We start from the raw sequence: 15839 nt of genomic DNA, 5'->3' as shown, positions 1-15839 counted from the left end.
GTTCCCACAGCCCCTCCCAGTGTCTTCCTTCCTCTTCTTGCTCCCTCAGATTGCATAAGCATTTCCTAAAGGCCCCTCCAGCCCGCCTGGGCAACACTCTCCTCTCAGTGGGATCTATTCACTTACAGCAGTTCTCTTAGGGGAAAAAGTGCTTACAGAAGATTTTGTTTCTGATCTATATTTATTAAGAATTTATCAAGGGGAGATAGGGAGAGGAAATGGTTTAAACTACAGAAATTAATCCCTCCTGCAAATTCATCCTAGAAAATTAAGTGTTAAAATGAGATCTGAAGTCTTCAGATGTTAATACTTTTTTTTCCTCGGGTTCTAATAAGAGACTCAATTCCATTAGGGCTTAACATGAAAAAAATGAAATACAAAATCAGATTTATCAAAAAGAGACAGTCAAGTTGATGGTCTTTTCCCAGTTGACTTACCAGGTTATCTCCCCAAATAATCAATGTCCCTCTCATGTGAGATATTTTTGTTACAATTTTTAAAAATTTTTAATGTGTTTATTACAATTTAAAAACACGATTTGCAAATTGAAAGCCCCTGGTAGACTTCTATTGTGTTTTCTATTTTTCATGCTCAAAATAAACACAACAGAAGACACAAATTCTCCAGGAGACAAGTGAATGACAGCCCCAGATAGAATTTAATCAACAATTCTTACCTTGGGCACAAAAGACTGATTATAAGGTTTGAATTAACAAGGGCTAGGCACCAGAAAGTCAACTCAGACAATTGTGGATGCTGTTCGTGGTTCGGTGTCTCGATGAGTGAACTCTTCCTCCTTCCTTCATGCTCCCCTGTGAAATTTAAAGAGCACATCTGCACGTGGCATTGGGAATAAGGCGAGTAGTTGGCACTGCCAGGGAGAGTCACAAACTATCCTAAGCTTAGATCCAACTCAGCCATGGAATTGTGTGTTCTCTGGGCCCCTTTCCTCTGTGTCCCAGGTTCAGAATAAGGGAAAGCATTTGCCCTCTTTGTGTAACTTCATGGCACTGAGAGCATCTCCCTCCCCATGCTATGGGTGCAGTTAATGAAGTCCTCTGTTCACAGCAAATGTGCCCAAACCTGCTAGATGTCATTACGTGGGAGTGTCAAACACACTCCAATCCACTCTATTGTGAATTCCCATGATTCCTCACAAAAATGAAGTCTATTTGAGTCCATCTAAAATGTTCATATAATCTCCTATGTAGAGATGTCCATCTTAAACATAATCTCCTAAAGAGCAATTTCCTACGGCATTCCCAGTGCTGGGCACCACGAGGGGTTAAACTGGTGCCAGATAGAGCCATAGGTTTTAATACTTTCTCAGAGCCCCTTGGGTGATCCTACGGCTCTTTGAGGCCTGTAGCCTGGGAACTGGCTGCTGTGCACCTTTGTTGCATAGTCACCAACCCGTGTGGTCCGTTGGATGCTGATGTGGACATACAGGATGAAGACAGACCATGTATCATTCCATCATCATCTCCCCATCCATCCATCAGCCCCCACAAACCATCAAAATTCAGATGGAATTGCCAACTGATGAAGCTTGGGCTCTGTCAGATAGGGCTGGCTCCCTTTCAGCTGTGGTGATACTAGATATAAAGGATTCTCTAGAATAGGTGAGATTAGACCCCATGGCCACCCCTGTCTTAGGAGCTGGGGCTCTGGGCTATGCTAGGACCAGAAACTAGCACTTCAACTCAATGTAGCCTTTCTCTTTTCTTGCTGTTCTTCCTTTTAGTGTGCAAAAAGCAGGAGGCTACAGTTTTCCCCTATCCAGGGGAATTCTGACTTGAGGTCCTTGACCACCTTCTACTTGGAAGCATGACGCTGAGGCTGGATCTTGCTCCCTATCACTGAGGGTCACCTCCAGATGAAATCTGGGAGCACATGGAGAGACCTTGGCATCCAGTCGACTGGAGTTGGTGTGTGTGTGTGATATATGGTCACCGCCCTCCTCCATACACACCCGCACCCTCGTGCACAGAGGATGAGGACCAGGCACTGCCTGGGGGACTGGTACCATTGGAGCCCATTCCCACCGAGGACTCTCATACGTGACACTAGACATGGTCATTAGCCTACTAAAGGCCAGAGCACAGAATTCTGGGTTACCTGAGGGATTTGGGGAGGCTATGAGATTCTTCTCCTTGTTTGGGGAGGACATATTTATTTGGTAGAACATTTTCTCATTTTAAAGTATACCAGAGATAATCCACCTATGCCCCAAGCCCCATGTCCTGACACATCAGATAAAGAACCATCAACGTCTTACACCTATTTCTATCCACCTCCTCTCCACCACTGCCTGGACAGCCAGCAGGAATCCCTACTTCAGGTTCAATTTTTCTTGATATTTTTATGACTGGGGATCTTTTTTTTTTTTTTTTTTTTTTTTTCTGGGGAACTGACCACAGGGAAGCCGAGACCAGGTAAGTTGACCACAGTGGAGGAGCAAATATGAACCAGCAGAGCGAGGGCTGAATCTGTCACGGGAATCCTCAGGAAGTGGAGCAGGGGCACATAGGAGGAACTGAGGATGCTCTGCTGTGTACCAATGTGTCCCCTCTGGAATCTCTCTTCCCATGGAGAGCTCCAGCTCTCCCCTTACTGCTGCTCCTTGACCTTGCTCGTTCAGTTTCTCCCCAGGTTTCCTGGGTCATTCATAACAGATGCCCAGTTTGCTTCCGAGTTGCCCAGTGCTCTGCCTGTGGTGACCCTTCCTACTTCTGTCCTTTGAGATCCTTGCCTCACCAGAGATCCAGGATCCAAGAAGCAACAGCAATCAAAGGAAAAACAGGCACTTCTGGGAAAGGCCTAGGAGCATCTTCCAAACCTTGTGAGGGAACTCCTGTTATAAAAGGAACCCATTTTCCAAAACAGACTTGGAAATGAGGGGGGAGAGGTTAGAGGGTGGGAGTCTATTAGGGGAGAGTGTGAGGGGGTAGGAGCCTATTATACTTTCTCCCTAGCCCCTCATTATCAGCATCCAGATATCAGCTTTATGGAACTTGATTTTACCCACGTAGAAACTTGATGTAATTTGGCATTTGGTGATTACGTGCGCTATTCTCTGTGTAACAACTGAATAAAAGCATAGAGAGTCTTGCAACAAGAGATTAAGTGGCCTGGACTCTACCCTTTAATCTTCCAAGCAGAACGCTCTAAAATAAAGCCTACGCAGGATGGGCAATTATCAAGATGTCCTCCTTCCTCTGTACTGAAGGCAGAGATCCTTGACAGCCCCAGGGCAAGGCTGTTTGTGTCCTAAAGCATAAATGAGCCTCAAGCCAGACTTTCAGGAGCCTGACTTGGGGGGGGGGGGTGGATTTAGCAGGTCATCTCATTCATTGTTTAAAAAGGCCTCCTCCTTTCTGATGGCCAATAAGATATAGCACGATCACTCCCGGGGGAAACAGTTAAAGGCACTTGGTACCTGGGTGCCAAAGGGCTGCCATTAACACCCACACCCACTCCTCTGCATTCTTCTGACATACCCTATTCTTGGGAAGGCAAAAGAACATGGCAGTTTGGAGCATGATTTCAGGTCTACTGTGCACCAAGGAGTCCTATCAATCATAGTCTTGGCCCTGCCATTGGCTTTGCCATTGACTAACCATGTGGCTTTGAGCAAGGTATCTGGCCTTGCTATCTTCAAAAGCAGAACTCAGTAAAATCACTACCCTCATGGGTGATCGTCAGAATTAAACAGCAATTCATTTAGTTCATGGGATGCCCTTGGCCAACTCTTGACCCGATGTCGGAAACTCAAAAGGAAGAGTGGAGAGCTGTCAACATGATAGCAGAACCCAAGCTCCCGGCCTCAGTCCCAACTTGCAACTCACAGGCAAGCATGCCACTTTTGAAGAAAACAGTTATTATTCAGAGCACAGATTAAGAAGGGAAGCTAGGAGAATATGTAAGAAATGATGAGCATCATCCTATGGCACATATGGTACCGTATCAGTATCCCAGACCTGTCTCAGCACCTCCTTCAACATTCACACACAAGTGCCCTTGCTAACCACTACCCTGAAGGGTCAACAGACAGCAGTGGGTTAGCATGGGAAGGCAGGACCCTGCTCAGGACCAAAGCCCAGTATGAGGTTGACTTTCTACACTGAGCTAAATGCTGGGCTACAGAAGACCGATTTTTAAACAATAAACATCGTGTCTACTTCATACAGAATGCAGAGCGCTCAAGAGTGTGTGTTACAACAGCAGAGACTCAGAGAAGTCGCAGACCAAGGACAAGCTGGAGGAACTCCATTTGAGTCAGGAGGTGGTAGTCCAGGTGGCATATGGAGACTCAAGGCAAGACAGAGGCTGTGGGCAAGGAGCCAAAGGGCTTCCTACATAAAGAGGGAGGTGTGGGCCAACACTGGCAGGCTGCTGCTATCAGAGTTCCCCTGAGCAGGGGTCGGGGATGGGGGCGCTCTCAGAGTCCCTCCCCACCTCCTCCATGCTTCAGTGACAGCTTTTAGCAAACCGCAGTAACAAACAGTACTTCAGCTGCTTACTTACGCGAGATAGTAGTTAAAAATATCTCTGCTCACGTAGCGAGTGATTCTTCAGAAGGTAGCTTGGCCTTTCACGGATAAAATTTGTTTCAGAGAAAGAGTCTTCCTATGATAAAACATATCCAGCAATTGCTTTACCCAAGACGAGATAAAGAATGGCAACACCCAGACATACGGCTTTCAGTGTGCAGCTTCTCTGTGCCCTACAAATGGGGTGGAGCGTGTGTGTGTGTGTGTGTGTGTGTGTGTGTGCATGCGTGCGTGCGTGTGCGTGCATATGTGTGTGTATGCTCTTTCCATCTTAAGGCTCTCTCACAGGTGCTTTTCTCTGTGTGTTGGGACCACTGTGGGCGGAGGATGAGAGCACGCATAGCCTGTCGGGACCTCTGCCTAAGGCGTGCTGTGCTCACATTCACTCTTCTGTCCCTTCCTCTGCGAGCATGCTTGGACTCCCGACCACACAGATACCCACCTGGTCAGGCTCACGCTGCCATGTGCTTTCCTGGGCGAGGGTCACAATTTCACATTATGTCTATGGTTAGTTCACTAATATCTGCTTCCCTCACTGGACTTGAAATTCCAGTTCCCACATTTGTCAGCAAGGATCTAGTTTCTCCAGAACACCTAACCTTTGGGTAAGCTCTGTGGGATGTCAGGAGGCGAACCCTCTCGTGGATCTTCTGCCGCATGGATTGAGAACAAGGCTGGAACCTGCCCAACAGAGTGAATAAAATGGAGTATTACACAGCTATGTAAAAGGATGCTGACCTAGAGTACTTCAAAATATGGGTTGATACTTAACTAAAACAGAATACCTATTATTTGAATGCTGGTATCAAACCTATGCAAGAGGAAAGTGGGAAGGAATACCAGGAACAACACAGTGGAAAAAAAAAGTGCTACGCTTGATGCCTGCCTATAACCAGCTCTTCTTTGGACTTCATTAGTTCTTAGGGGATTCACTAATGAGCAAATCCCACTTCTTTACCCTCAAATTGTACTTTACAGACTTAATCTCAATGGTCTTCTGCCACAAAGACTTTGTTTTCATCAACGTTTGGCCACTCAAAGCCCAAATATAAGCAGGAACCTGATAATGTCTCCCAGCTTCTTACACACTGTGCTTTCCCCTGCCACAGATTCCCGGGTTCCTCTGTGCAGAATACTCCAGCCTGCCCGCCTAAGTCCCCACTCTTAACTCCCAACCACTCACTGTGAATGAACTCCATTGCGGATTTCTCCAGAAGTCCTGCTAGAGCTCAACCCATACCTATAGAGGCCAGCTGACCTGTGTGGTTTTCATTTCACAACACTTCTGACAGTAGACACTGGCCTCTTCTGGTTAATGTGTCCCCTAGACTGAAACTCAGGCTGCGACTCTGATTAATGTCTGATCTCAATTTAAATGTGCAGTCCTAGCCCTAAGGAGACTCAGGTGGAAGGATCATGAGTTTGGGGCTAGCCTGGGCTATAGAGCACAACTATATCTCAAAAAAGGGGGCAAAAAAAATATTCATTTCAGCTCACAGGAGGTATTAAATACCACAGCAGGCTTTAAGGAGTATTGTTTGAGGATCTGGAGGAGTGACTCAGTAGTTAAGAGCATTTACTGCTCTTCCTGAGGACCTAGGTTCTGTTGCTAGCACCCATACCTTCTGCTTCACAACTACCTTTAACTCCAGTACCAGGAGATCCATTTCTGCCCTTCCCAGGAACATGCATGCACAGGATACACAGACATACACCTGGGCCCGTAAAATCAATCTTTAAGAAACGATCTTTCCTTCATACTGGGCTGAGCATCAAATCCTAAAGTCTGAGGTCACGAAGCTAAAGGCACACACAGAACTTTGATGATGACAAGTGTAGACACGATTTCCTTAAAAGCATTCAAAGAATTTTAGCAAGTTAGGTAAAGCCCTTCTCTGTGGATGTGTGAGAAGCACTCGAATGACATGAGAATTTAGGGTGTTAACAAGGATGTCAAGAATGGATGGACAACTGTCCATCAGCAGACTCCGGAAGCCTGGAGTAGCTGGCGGGATCACTATGCCAATGACCCCAGGCATCTCTGCCGGTGTGTAGTTCACTCCCATCATTCTTTCTTCATGCCCCTCTCTCTGGAGCAGGCTCCATGGTCCCTAAGGACATAAGGCTGAATGGGACAGAGTCTACTACTGACCCAGAAAAACAATGGGAAGCAAGTGCCTGTGCCCTCATGCACAGCTGCATGTCAGACAACCTTACAGGCACAATTTCTGCTCCCCCCAAGAATCTCAGGAGAAATACAGAGTCTTTAAACACAGCCACCAGATGGACACATGGTCCTTTAAAGTACTATGGTGGCATACAAGGAATAGAGCCATGCCGCCCCGCCTTCTCTGTGAGTCTCCTCATTACAGACGGGAGTTGTGAAGGCAGACAACATGCTGCAGAGGGCGATGGGAAGCAGGACTATCCCTCTTTCCTTTGAGCCTACATTCCTCACTCTGGTGTTCAAAAGGCTTTGTGTATCTTCCGTTAAAATCTTGGGCTGAAAAACCTACAACTCAATCTACCATGTGACCCAGAAATACCACTCCTTGGCAGAGGCACAAAGGACTTGGTACCTGCTCCAGAGACACTTGCTCAGCAATGTGGATTTCCACCCCATTCACAAGAGCAAGAGATGAAGGTGTAAGGGAAATGTGGAACTCATACCCCATGGGATGCTATTCAGCTGGAATGAAAAGATGAGATCATGAACATTTCAGGCAAATGGGTGGCACTGGAAAAGATTATATTCAGAGAGGTAACCCAGAAAGACAAACATTACACACATGTTCTCTCCTATCAGAGGCCCCTAGCTCAGCCTTAGATCTGCAGATGTTAGTACACAGCATGAGGAACCACAGAAAGCAGTAAGTTACAAGGTACTGTGGGAGGTGTGGCATGAGAAAGGAATCGTATACAGGTAATATGAAGGGGGAAGAGGGAAAATGGGAGGTGGGCTCTAGCTGGGAAAGGGAGGGATGTCAATACAGAAAGAGGAGGAAGGAGGAGGGATAAATAGCACCAAAGAATAATATTGTTTTATATTTACCTAAAATAATTATATACAATATGTGTGAGAGACAGACAGACAGAAAGACAGAAACAGGGAGGGGAGATCTTAAATGAAGTTGTGCCACTCGGGCTGACAATGCTCCTGTAAGAACAGTATATTAACAAACTGTACGGGGCATGAGAAACCTCCTTTTGAGTGGTTTGTCAGAACGGTCCAGATGGCTCCCAAAACAATATAGGTCATTGATGTTGCCCTGGGCTGCCCCTCAGACGTTGACGGTAAGACCCTATGGCTGAAGACATTGAACACGGAGGATACAGGACTTGGATTATTTGAGCTGATCTGAACGCATCCTCCCTGCAGTCTAGTTTACTTGGTATCATAAAGTCCTATGCAAGCTACCAAGGGGGGGCGAGCAAGTATTAGCCCCACCCAGCTGTGATACCTAAAAACCACAACAAGGAACAGCACAGCAAGACATGCACGGGAGTCAATCAGCGGTGCTCACAGGTTGGCAATAACCAACAGCTCTCTGGGTAAAATCCACTCAACAGAAGGAACATCATGGCTAGTACCAGAACCCTAGCTTGGGTAATGAGGTTTTGAATATTAGAAGAGAATCTACTATTGCTACTTTGCTAAACAGCATAATTCCTTAAATTCTTGTAAATCTTGTCCTTGTAACCAGATACATATAGCTACCATCCCTCACTAAAGAGGCTTCTCTCTACAGAAAATAGATACCATCCCAGGAAACCACAACTGGACACACTGAAAAGATTGATGGATGTTGGGGAGCCCAGCCCATCTCCTATATCCATGGATCAGAGAACATTTCAGAAGAGGGTCCACGTGCATGTGTAACAGTGAAGAAAAAGAGGCATCAGTTTGAGAGTGGGGAAAACATGGGAGGGGTTGTAGGGGAGAGTGGGAAAGGAGAAAGTGAATTATATTAAAAATATAAAAACTTAATTTTTAAAACATTGGGCTGACTACAGGATGAGAGAAAAATTTTGCTATTGATACCTCAGACAAGAAGAGATGAACATCTAGAACTAAAAAAAAAGAAAAAAAAATCAAAGAAGGTATCCAGGTAATAAATGAGCTGGTAAACTGAATACCGTTCTTAAGGAAATACAAATGGACAATAAGTGATTGGGAGAAAAAGTTCTGCGTTCTTAGCCATCAGGGAAAGGCCAATGACAATGAACTGCTTTGAGGTCCATCCTACCATCCACAACAGCAGCTACCATGAAGCGAGAACACACGCAGCTGAGGACATGGAGGACCACCCCTTCACTCACCCGGTGGGAGTGGGAACTGATGTGGCCACCGTGGAAGTCAGTGGGCAGCGATGCATTCAATGTGCAGTCTCTCAAAAACCAAAAGTAGGACTGCCTTAAGACACAACTACCACATCTGCACATCCTGTTCATTGCTCTAGCATTCACAACAGCTAGGAAACGGAACCAGACTCTGTGCCCATCAACAGAGGAATGGATACATATGTGGTATGTATTTGTACCAATACAAATGTGAAAGTATTCACAATGGGGTCTATTCTGCCATTAAGAATAAAGTCCTGAGATGGGTGGTGGTGTCACATGACTTAATCCCAGCACTTGGAAAGCAGAAACATGCAGATCTCTATAAGTTCAAGGCCAGCTTGGTCTACAGAGTGAGTTCCAGGATAGCCAAGGTTACACAGAGAAGCCCTGTTTTAAAACAACAAAACAAAAGCAGAGAAAAAGAAAATCCAGACATATGCAGAAAAATGGAATTGGAAATAATTATGTCAAACAAATTCAAATTCACACAGACAAATACTATATTTTTTTATTCATATAGGTCATAAAACCAGGAAGGGAATTCTGCTGGCTAGTTTTATGTGGACTAAACACGGGCTAAAGTCATCTGAAAGAAGGGAATCTCAATTTTAAAAAATGCCTCATAAGACCAGGTTACAAGCAAGCCTGTAGGGTATTTTCTTAATTAGTGATTGAAGGGGGAGGGCTCACAACCCATTGTGGATGATGCTATCTCTGGTCTTATGAGCCTTGATTCTATTTAAGAAAAAAAGGAAGAAAGGAAGGAAGGAAGGAAGGAAGGAAGGAAGGAAACAACCAACCAACCAAGCAAGCAAGCCAGCTGCGCCTCTCCATGGCCTCTGCATCAGATCCTGCCTCCAGGTTCCTGTCCTGTTTGCGTTCCTGTCCTGACTTCTCTCACTGGTGAGCAGTGATTTGGTACTGTAAACCAAATAAACCCTCCCCTCCCCAACTTGCTTAGGTCTTGGTGTTTCATCCTAGCAATGATAACACTAACCAGGATAGAAATCAAGTAGGAAGAAAGCTCGGGGTGGCTGCTGGGAGGAGGGTAGTAGGGGACATGTGACTAGAGCGTGAGAGTTGCTTCAAGGTAAGGAAGGGGACCAGCAAGGAGTTAGGAGATGGGGGGAGTCTGAACAACAAAATATATATGAGAATGTCATAATGAGATCCATTACTGTTATCTTAAATACCTTAAGATGCCCTTGGGCCTCCTCATCCCTGCAAGTTGAGCATTGACTACCTCTAGTGGTAAGCAAACTGAGTCTCAAAAGATGCTTCTTCTCATGCATCCCTGTGAGGGGCTGGTCTTGTTGGCTGCTGTGAAAGGGCAGTTGAAAGGAAAGGACAAGGTACTAGAGCCACCAAGGTTCCAAATGTCTGCCTTTGTGATCAGCTAACCTTGTGAAGGGAGCCATGGAATCTTCCTCAAGCACATGAAAGGCACAGCCATGTTTAGTCCAATGGTTAGCTGCAAGCATCCTCCTCTGTATCAGTATGACTCTGGCAGAGCCTCTCAGGAGGCATCCATTTCAGATTCCTGCCAGGAAGCACTACCTGGCATCAGCAATAGTGCTTGGGTTTATTGGGCACATATGGGTGTATCCCCAGGTGAGGAAGTCTCTGGATGATCTTTTCTCCAATCCCTGCTCCTCTACCTTATTTCCTCTCATGAATGTTTTGTTCTTCCTTCTAAGAAAGACTGAGGCATCCACTTTCTTGTCTTCCTTCTCTTTGAGCTTCATAAGTTCTGTGGATAGTTTCTTGGATATTCCAAGCTTTGTGGACTAGTATCCACTTATGAGTACACACTATGAGTGTTCTTTTGTGCCTGTGTTACCTCACCCAGGATGATAACTTCAAGTTTCGTCCATTTGCCTAGAAATTTCATGAAGTCATTGTTTCTAATAGCAGAGTAGTGCTCCATTGTGTATATGTACCACACCTTCTGTATTCATTCCTCTGTCGAAGGACATCTGGGTTCTCTCCAGATTCTGGCTATTTAAATAAGGCTAATATGAACATGGTTGTGCATGTGTTCTTGTTAGATGTTGGAGCTTCATTTGGGTCCAATTTTCTGAGGAACCACCAGACTGATTTCCAGAGTGGTTGTACCAGTTTACAGTCCCACCAGCAGTGGAGGAGTGTTCCTCTTTCTCCACATCCTTGCCATGTTACCTGAGTTTTTGATCTTAGCCATTCTGACTGGTGTGAGGTGGAATCTCAGGGTTGTTTTGATTTGCATTTCCCTATGACTAGGAATTTTGAGCATTTCTTTAGGTGCTTCTCAGCCATTTGATATTCCTCAGTTGAGAAGTCTTTATTTAGCTCTCTACCCCATTTTAATAGGATTATTTGATTGTCTAGAGTCTTAACTTCTTAAGTTCTCTGTATATATTGAATACTAGCCCTCTATCAGATATACGATTGGTAAAGATCTTTTCCCAATCTGTTGGTTGCTATTTTGTTCTTTCAACAGTGTCCTTTGCCTTACAGAAGATTTTCAATTTCATGAGCTCCCATTTGTCAATTCTTGGTTTTAGAGCATAAGCCATTGGTGTTCTGTTCAGGAAGTTTTCCCCCATGCCTATGTGTTCTAAGATAGTCCCCACTTTCTGTTCTATTAGTTTCAGTGCACCTGGTTTTATGTGGAGATCTTTGATCCACTTGAACTTGAGCTTTGTACAAGGAGATAAGAAAGGATCCATTTGCATTCTTCTGCATGCTGACTGTCAGTTGAACCAGCATCATTTGTTGAAGAGGCTGTCCTTTTTCCATTGAATGTTTTTTACTCCTTTGTCAAAGATCAAATGACCATAGGCATGTGGGTTTATTTCTGGATCTTTGATTCTATTCCATTGATCTACCTGCCTGTCTCTGTACCAATACCATGCAGTTTTTATCAAAATTGATCTGTAATACAACTTGAGATCAGGAATGGTAATTTCCCCTGGAAATTTTTTTATTGTTGAGAATGGTTTTTTCTATCCTGGGTTTTTTTTTATTATTCTAAATAAATTTACAAATTGTTCTTTCTAACTCTATGAAGAATTGAGTTGGAATTTTGATGGGGATTGCATTGAATCTGTAGATTGCCTTAGGCAAGATGGCCGTTTTTAATATGTTGATTCTTCCAATTCATGAGCATGGGAGATCTTTCCATATAAGGTCTTCTTCAATTTTATTCTTCAGAGACTTGAAGTTCTTGTCGTATAGATCCTTCACTTGCTTGATTAGGGTCACACCAAGGTATTTTATATTCTTTGTGACTATTATGAAAGGTGTCATGTTGCTTACAGCTAACCATCAGACTGAACACAAGGACCCCAGTGAAGGAGCTAGAGAAAGGACTGAAGGAGCTGAAAGGGTCTGCAACCCCATGGGAAGAACAAAATTATCAGCTAGCCAAACCCACCACAGCTCCCAGGGACTAAAACACCAACCAGTTCTCATGAAAAAAACCTATGGCCCAAGATACATATGCAGCAGAGGATGGCATTTTCTGACATCAGTGGGAGGAGAGGGTCTCTGGTCCAGCAAAGTCTCATTTTCCCAGTGTATGGGAATGCCAAGGTGCTGAGGTAGGAGAGGGAGCACCTTCACGGAAGCAATGGGAGGGGGAGGGGGGACTGGATATTGGATTGTAGGAAAGGGATAACATCTGAAATGTAAATGCAGAAAATTTCCAATTAAAAAAAAGAAACAAGCAAGTCAACAAGCTTGGCAAACAAATGTGCAAAAAAAAAAAAAAAAGCACAGACATTGCTGAACGCAAGGCTCCTCCTCCCCTTGTCCTTGTCACCACATAACACATTGTCATATGCAAACACCTTTCTTTAAAAGAGAGCATTTAAGGCCATTCCACTACTCCATTACTGGAAAGGTAACCAACTAACCTGGCTTACCCTAGAATCAGGCCTTTCCCACAATGTAGGACCTTGGGGACAAAAGCCAAGACAGCCATAAGCCAACTAGATGATGGCCTTTCTGTGGTCACAATTCTTTGTCACTGTGGATAATGGCCTTACATACATATTACTCCGGTTAGGTCCAAAGTCACCTGTTTAGAATGACTGGGCACACTGAATTTGCTGCCTCATCTGAGATGGCTGAATGACCTCTCGTCTTCCTATGTTCCCTGCCCTGCTTTCATGACTGAACATTCTGGAACTCTTCTGCCTTTTAAGTCTCCACTGTACTTCCAGTTATCATGAGATCCTGGACCCTGGGACCCAACAGTTCTCTGCAAACTCATCGTCTGATGGAAGCTGACAAAGCCCCGTCTTCTTACTTCCCATCCCCCACCCTGCACTCACTCAACCATGAACCAGTCTTGTTCAGGGCCCAGTGAAGAAACCATTCTCCTCGTTTATTCTCCAGAGGTATCTGTCAATTTCTGCCTCATGTGCATGTGCATGCTCATGTGCACGTGTGTGTGTTTGTGTGTGTACATGAGTATGCACGTGTATTCTTACTCTGTGCTATGTTGCAAGTTGTCAGAGAATGGGAGAAATGTGTTAGGTGTTAAGTTGGTCTCCATTCCAGGCGTGGTAAACAGGTGATCAGTCCTAATCTCTCACACTCAACGTCCAATCCCAACATGAGCCAAAACTGAGGACCAGCTGGCCAGCTGAAGACCCTCATCTAAGGGGAGCTGCATGGATACTCAAATGCAGATGCCATCTGACATGTTCAGAAGCAGAGTGTCCCTCTGCTCTCTGTGGAATTCACTCCCATCTGCTCTGTCCTCCCTTGCATTGGACTACTGTTGAGATCATACCATGATGTGTGTCATGTTAAGCAGGATGGGGTTATGTCAACCTTCCTGTGTAGTTTGTGAGCCCTTAGAAAGTAGAGCTGTCATGATCTTTACAAATAGCTGTCCAAGAAGTTCATATGTATCTTAGTGTCAGAAACGCCTGTTGTAAAACTAATTCTGGGAGTTGGGAGGGTATAGCTAAACAAAGCTCACAGACAAAGCCTCTGCCTGCGGCAGAGGAACTGTGGCTGGAGGCAGATGGGCCTTTGATCGTCAAAGTCATCTTCACAGTGAAACAGATTTAAAGGTGGAATAACTGCTGAGATCACACATCACTTAAGAGACAAATGTCACTGGAGACCACACCTCGAGGTCCCCACCACACCTCATGTTCTAGGTCTCTGAATGCTGAACAATCCCCTCGTTGTCAACACTGGAAAAGCACAAACCAGAAGGGGAGGAAACTAGACCCTGGACAGGGATAACTGTGACTCTGACCCTTGGAGCCTGACAAACCCAGTGTTTTAAAATCTGCTAAACCGGCGGCCATCACTTGATCGAAAGCCACCAAGATGTAGTTCAATCCCTTCATGACTTCTGACCGAAGCAAGAACCAAAAATGGCATTTCAATGCACCTTCTCACATTCGGAAGGAGATCATATCTTCCCCCTCTTTCCAAAGAACTGAGACAGAAGGATAACATTCGGTCTAGGCCCATCCAAGAGGATGATGAAGTTCAGGTTGTTCGTGGACTACAAAGGCCAGCAGATTGGCCAAGTGGTCCAAGTGTACAGGAAGAAATATGTCATCTTCATTGAATGAGTCCAAAGAGAGAATGCTAATGGCACAACTGTCCATGTGGGCGTCCACCCCAGCAAGGTGGTCATCACCAGGCTAAAGCTGGACAAGGACCACAAGAAGATCCTGGAGGGAAAAGTCAAGTCCGGATAAGTAGGGAAAGAGAAGGGCAAATACAAGGAAGAAATAATCAAGAAAATGCAAGAATAGAGACGTTTCTTGCATGACTTTCATTAAAGACTGTTTAAGTTAAAAAAAAAATCTGCTATACCTCTATCCAACACAGTGAATTATCAAAAATTGACCATACATTATTAGCTTATTAAAATGTTTGATCTAATTTCCTTAAATAGTTTAACATTTTAATATAGTTGTTCTATCATTTCTGAAAAAAAAATACTAAAAAACTGATTGTTACTTTCCTATACTATCTTAAACTCACATATAATTCCTATTAAATTTCAAGGGCCATTCGGGGACAGTTTAATGGAGTCCCTCTGTGTGTAGCAGGTGTGTTTCTGGGGAAGGAATTTCTGATGCTCATCACTAACAATGCAGAGAAGAGATGGCCTGCTTATGTTCCTTTCAAAGCAGCTGTCTGATTTTTTTTCAGGGCCCTTCCATGCAGTGAAGGTAACTGACCCCTCTGCTGCTCTGCCGGATTGCCAATCAATCCAAAACATAGGGCTTTGGCTAACTCCTGGCAAACTCAGGCAAGTAGTGATCATATTTGAGATGCTGGCTGGCAAATATAGGTCCCTGCTTCAGCTCTCTAGACAGTCATATGCAGATGTTTTCACTATTTGCAGCCATGTAAATAAACCAAGAAATAATGCCTATTCAATTAAATAAATTAAATATGCACACTAATGGTGTTTATTGTTGACTGGTAGAACACAAACAATTTCCTGGGCTCCTTTCTGTTGGCGTATGGCTAGTGAACACTTTGGTATTGTAAAACTAAAAGCTTCCGTTTTAAAAATTTATGACAGACAACAATAGACAGATAAATATTGTTTTGCAAACTGTGTATACCAAGCATCTTATTTTGTTTTGTGTTTGTGGTGTGTATGCATGCAAACGTGTGTGTATGTGCATGTGTGAATGTGTGTGTGTGAGTGTGTATGTGTGTGAGTGTGTGCATGTGTGTGTGTGCATGTGTGTGTATGTGTGAGTGTGTGCATGTATGTGTGTGTGAGTGTGTGTGTATGTGTGCGAGTGTGTGCATGTGTGTGTGTAAGTGTGTGCATGTATGTGTATGTGTGTGTGTATGTGTGTGAGTGTGTGCATGTGTGTGTATGTGTGTGAGTGTGTGTATGAGTGTATGTGTGTGTGAGTGTATATGTGTGTGTGTGTGTGTGTGTGTGTGCACTCACAAGTGCAC

General features: G+C 44.4%; 1 protein-coding gene and 1 pseudogene across 2 annotated transcripts in view; one reads left to right on the top strand and one right to left on the bottom strand.

Annotated features, from left to right (window-relative positions):
* Positions 1 to 702: 702 nt before the first annotated feature.
* Positions 703 to 15839, bottom strand: part of SPATA6L (spermatogenesis associated 6 like) — a 38398-nt gene continuing 23261 nt past the window's right edge. The window contains exons 11-13 of the mRNA XM_080913568.1: positions 5153 to 5234; positions 4528 to 4629; positions 703 to 812 (exon numbers count right to left, since the gene is read on the bottom strand). Coding sequence (XP_080769694.1) covers positions 4540 to 4629; positions 5153 to 5234 — 172 coding nt within the window. The 3' untranslated portion in view covers positions 703 to 812; positions 4528 to 4539. The remainder of the gene's footprint in view (positions 813 to 4527; positions 4630 to 5152; positions 5235 to 15839) is intronic.
* On the top strand, positions 14241 to 14665 carry LOC308418194 (ribosomal protein uL24-like; annotated as a pseudogene). Its single transcript has one exon. The product of its transcript is annotated as a ribosomal protein uL24-like (transcript).

The sequence above is a fragment of the Micromys minutus genome (genome assembly GCF_963924665.1).
Source record: "Micromys minutus genome assembly, chromosome: 2".
In the NCBI taxonomy this organism is placed as follows: domain Eukaryota; kingdom Metazoa; phylum Chordata; class Mammalia; order Rodentia; family Muridae; genus Micromys; species Micromys minutus.
Note: the sequence above shows the minus strand (reverse complement) of the source record. Positions and strands in the feature narration are given on the sequence as shown.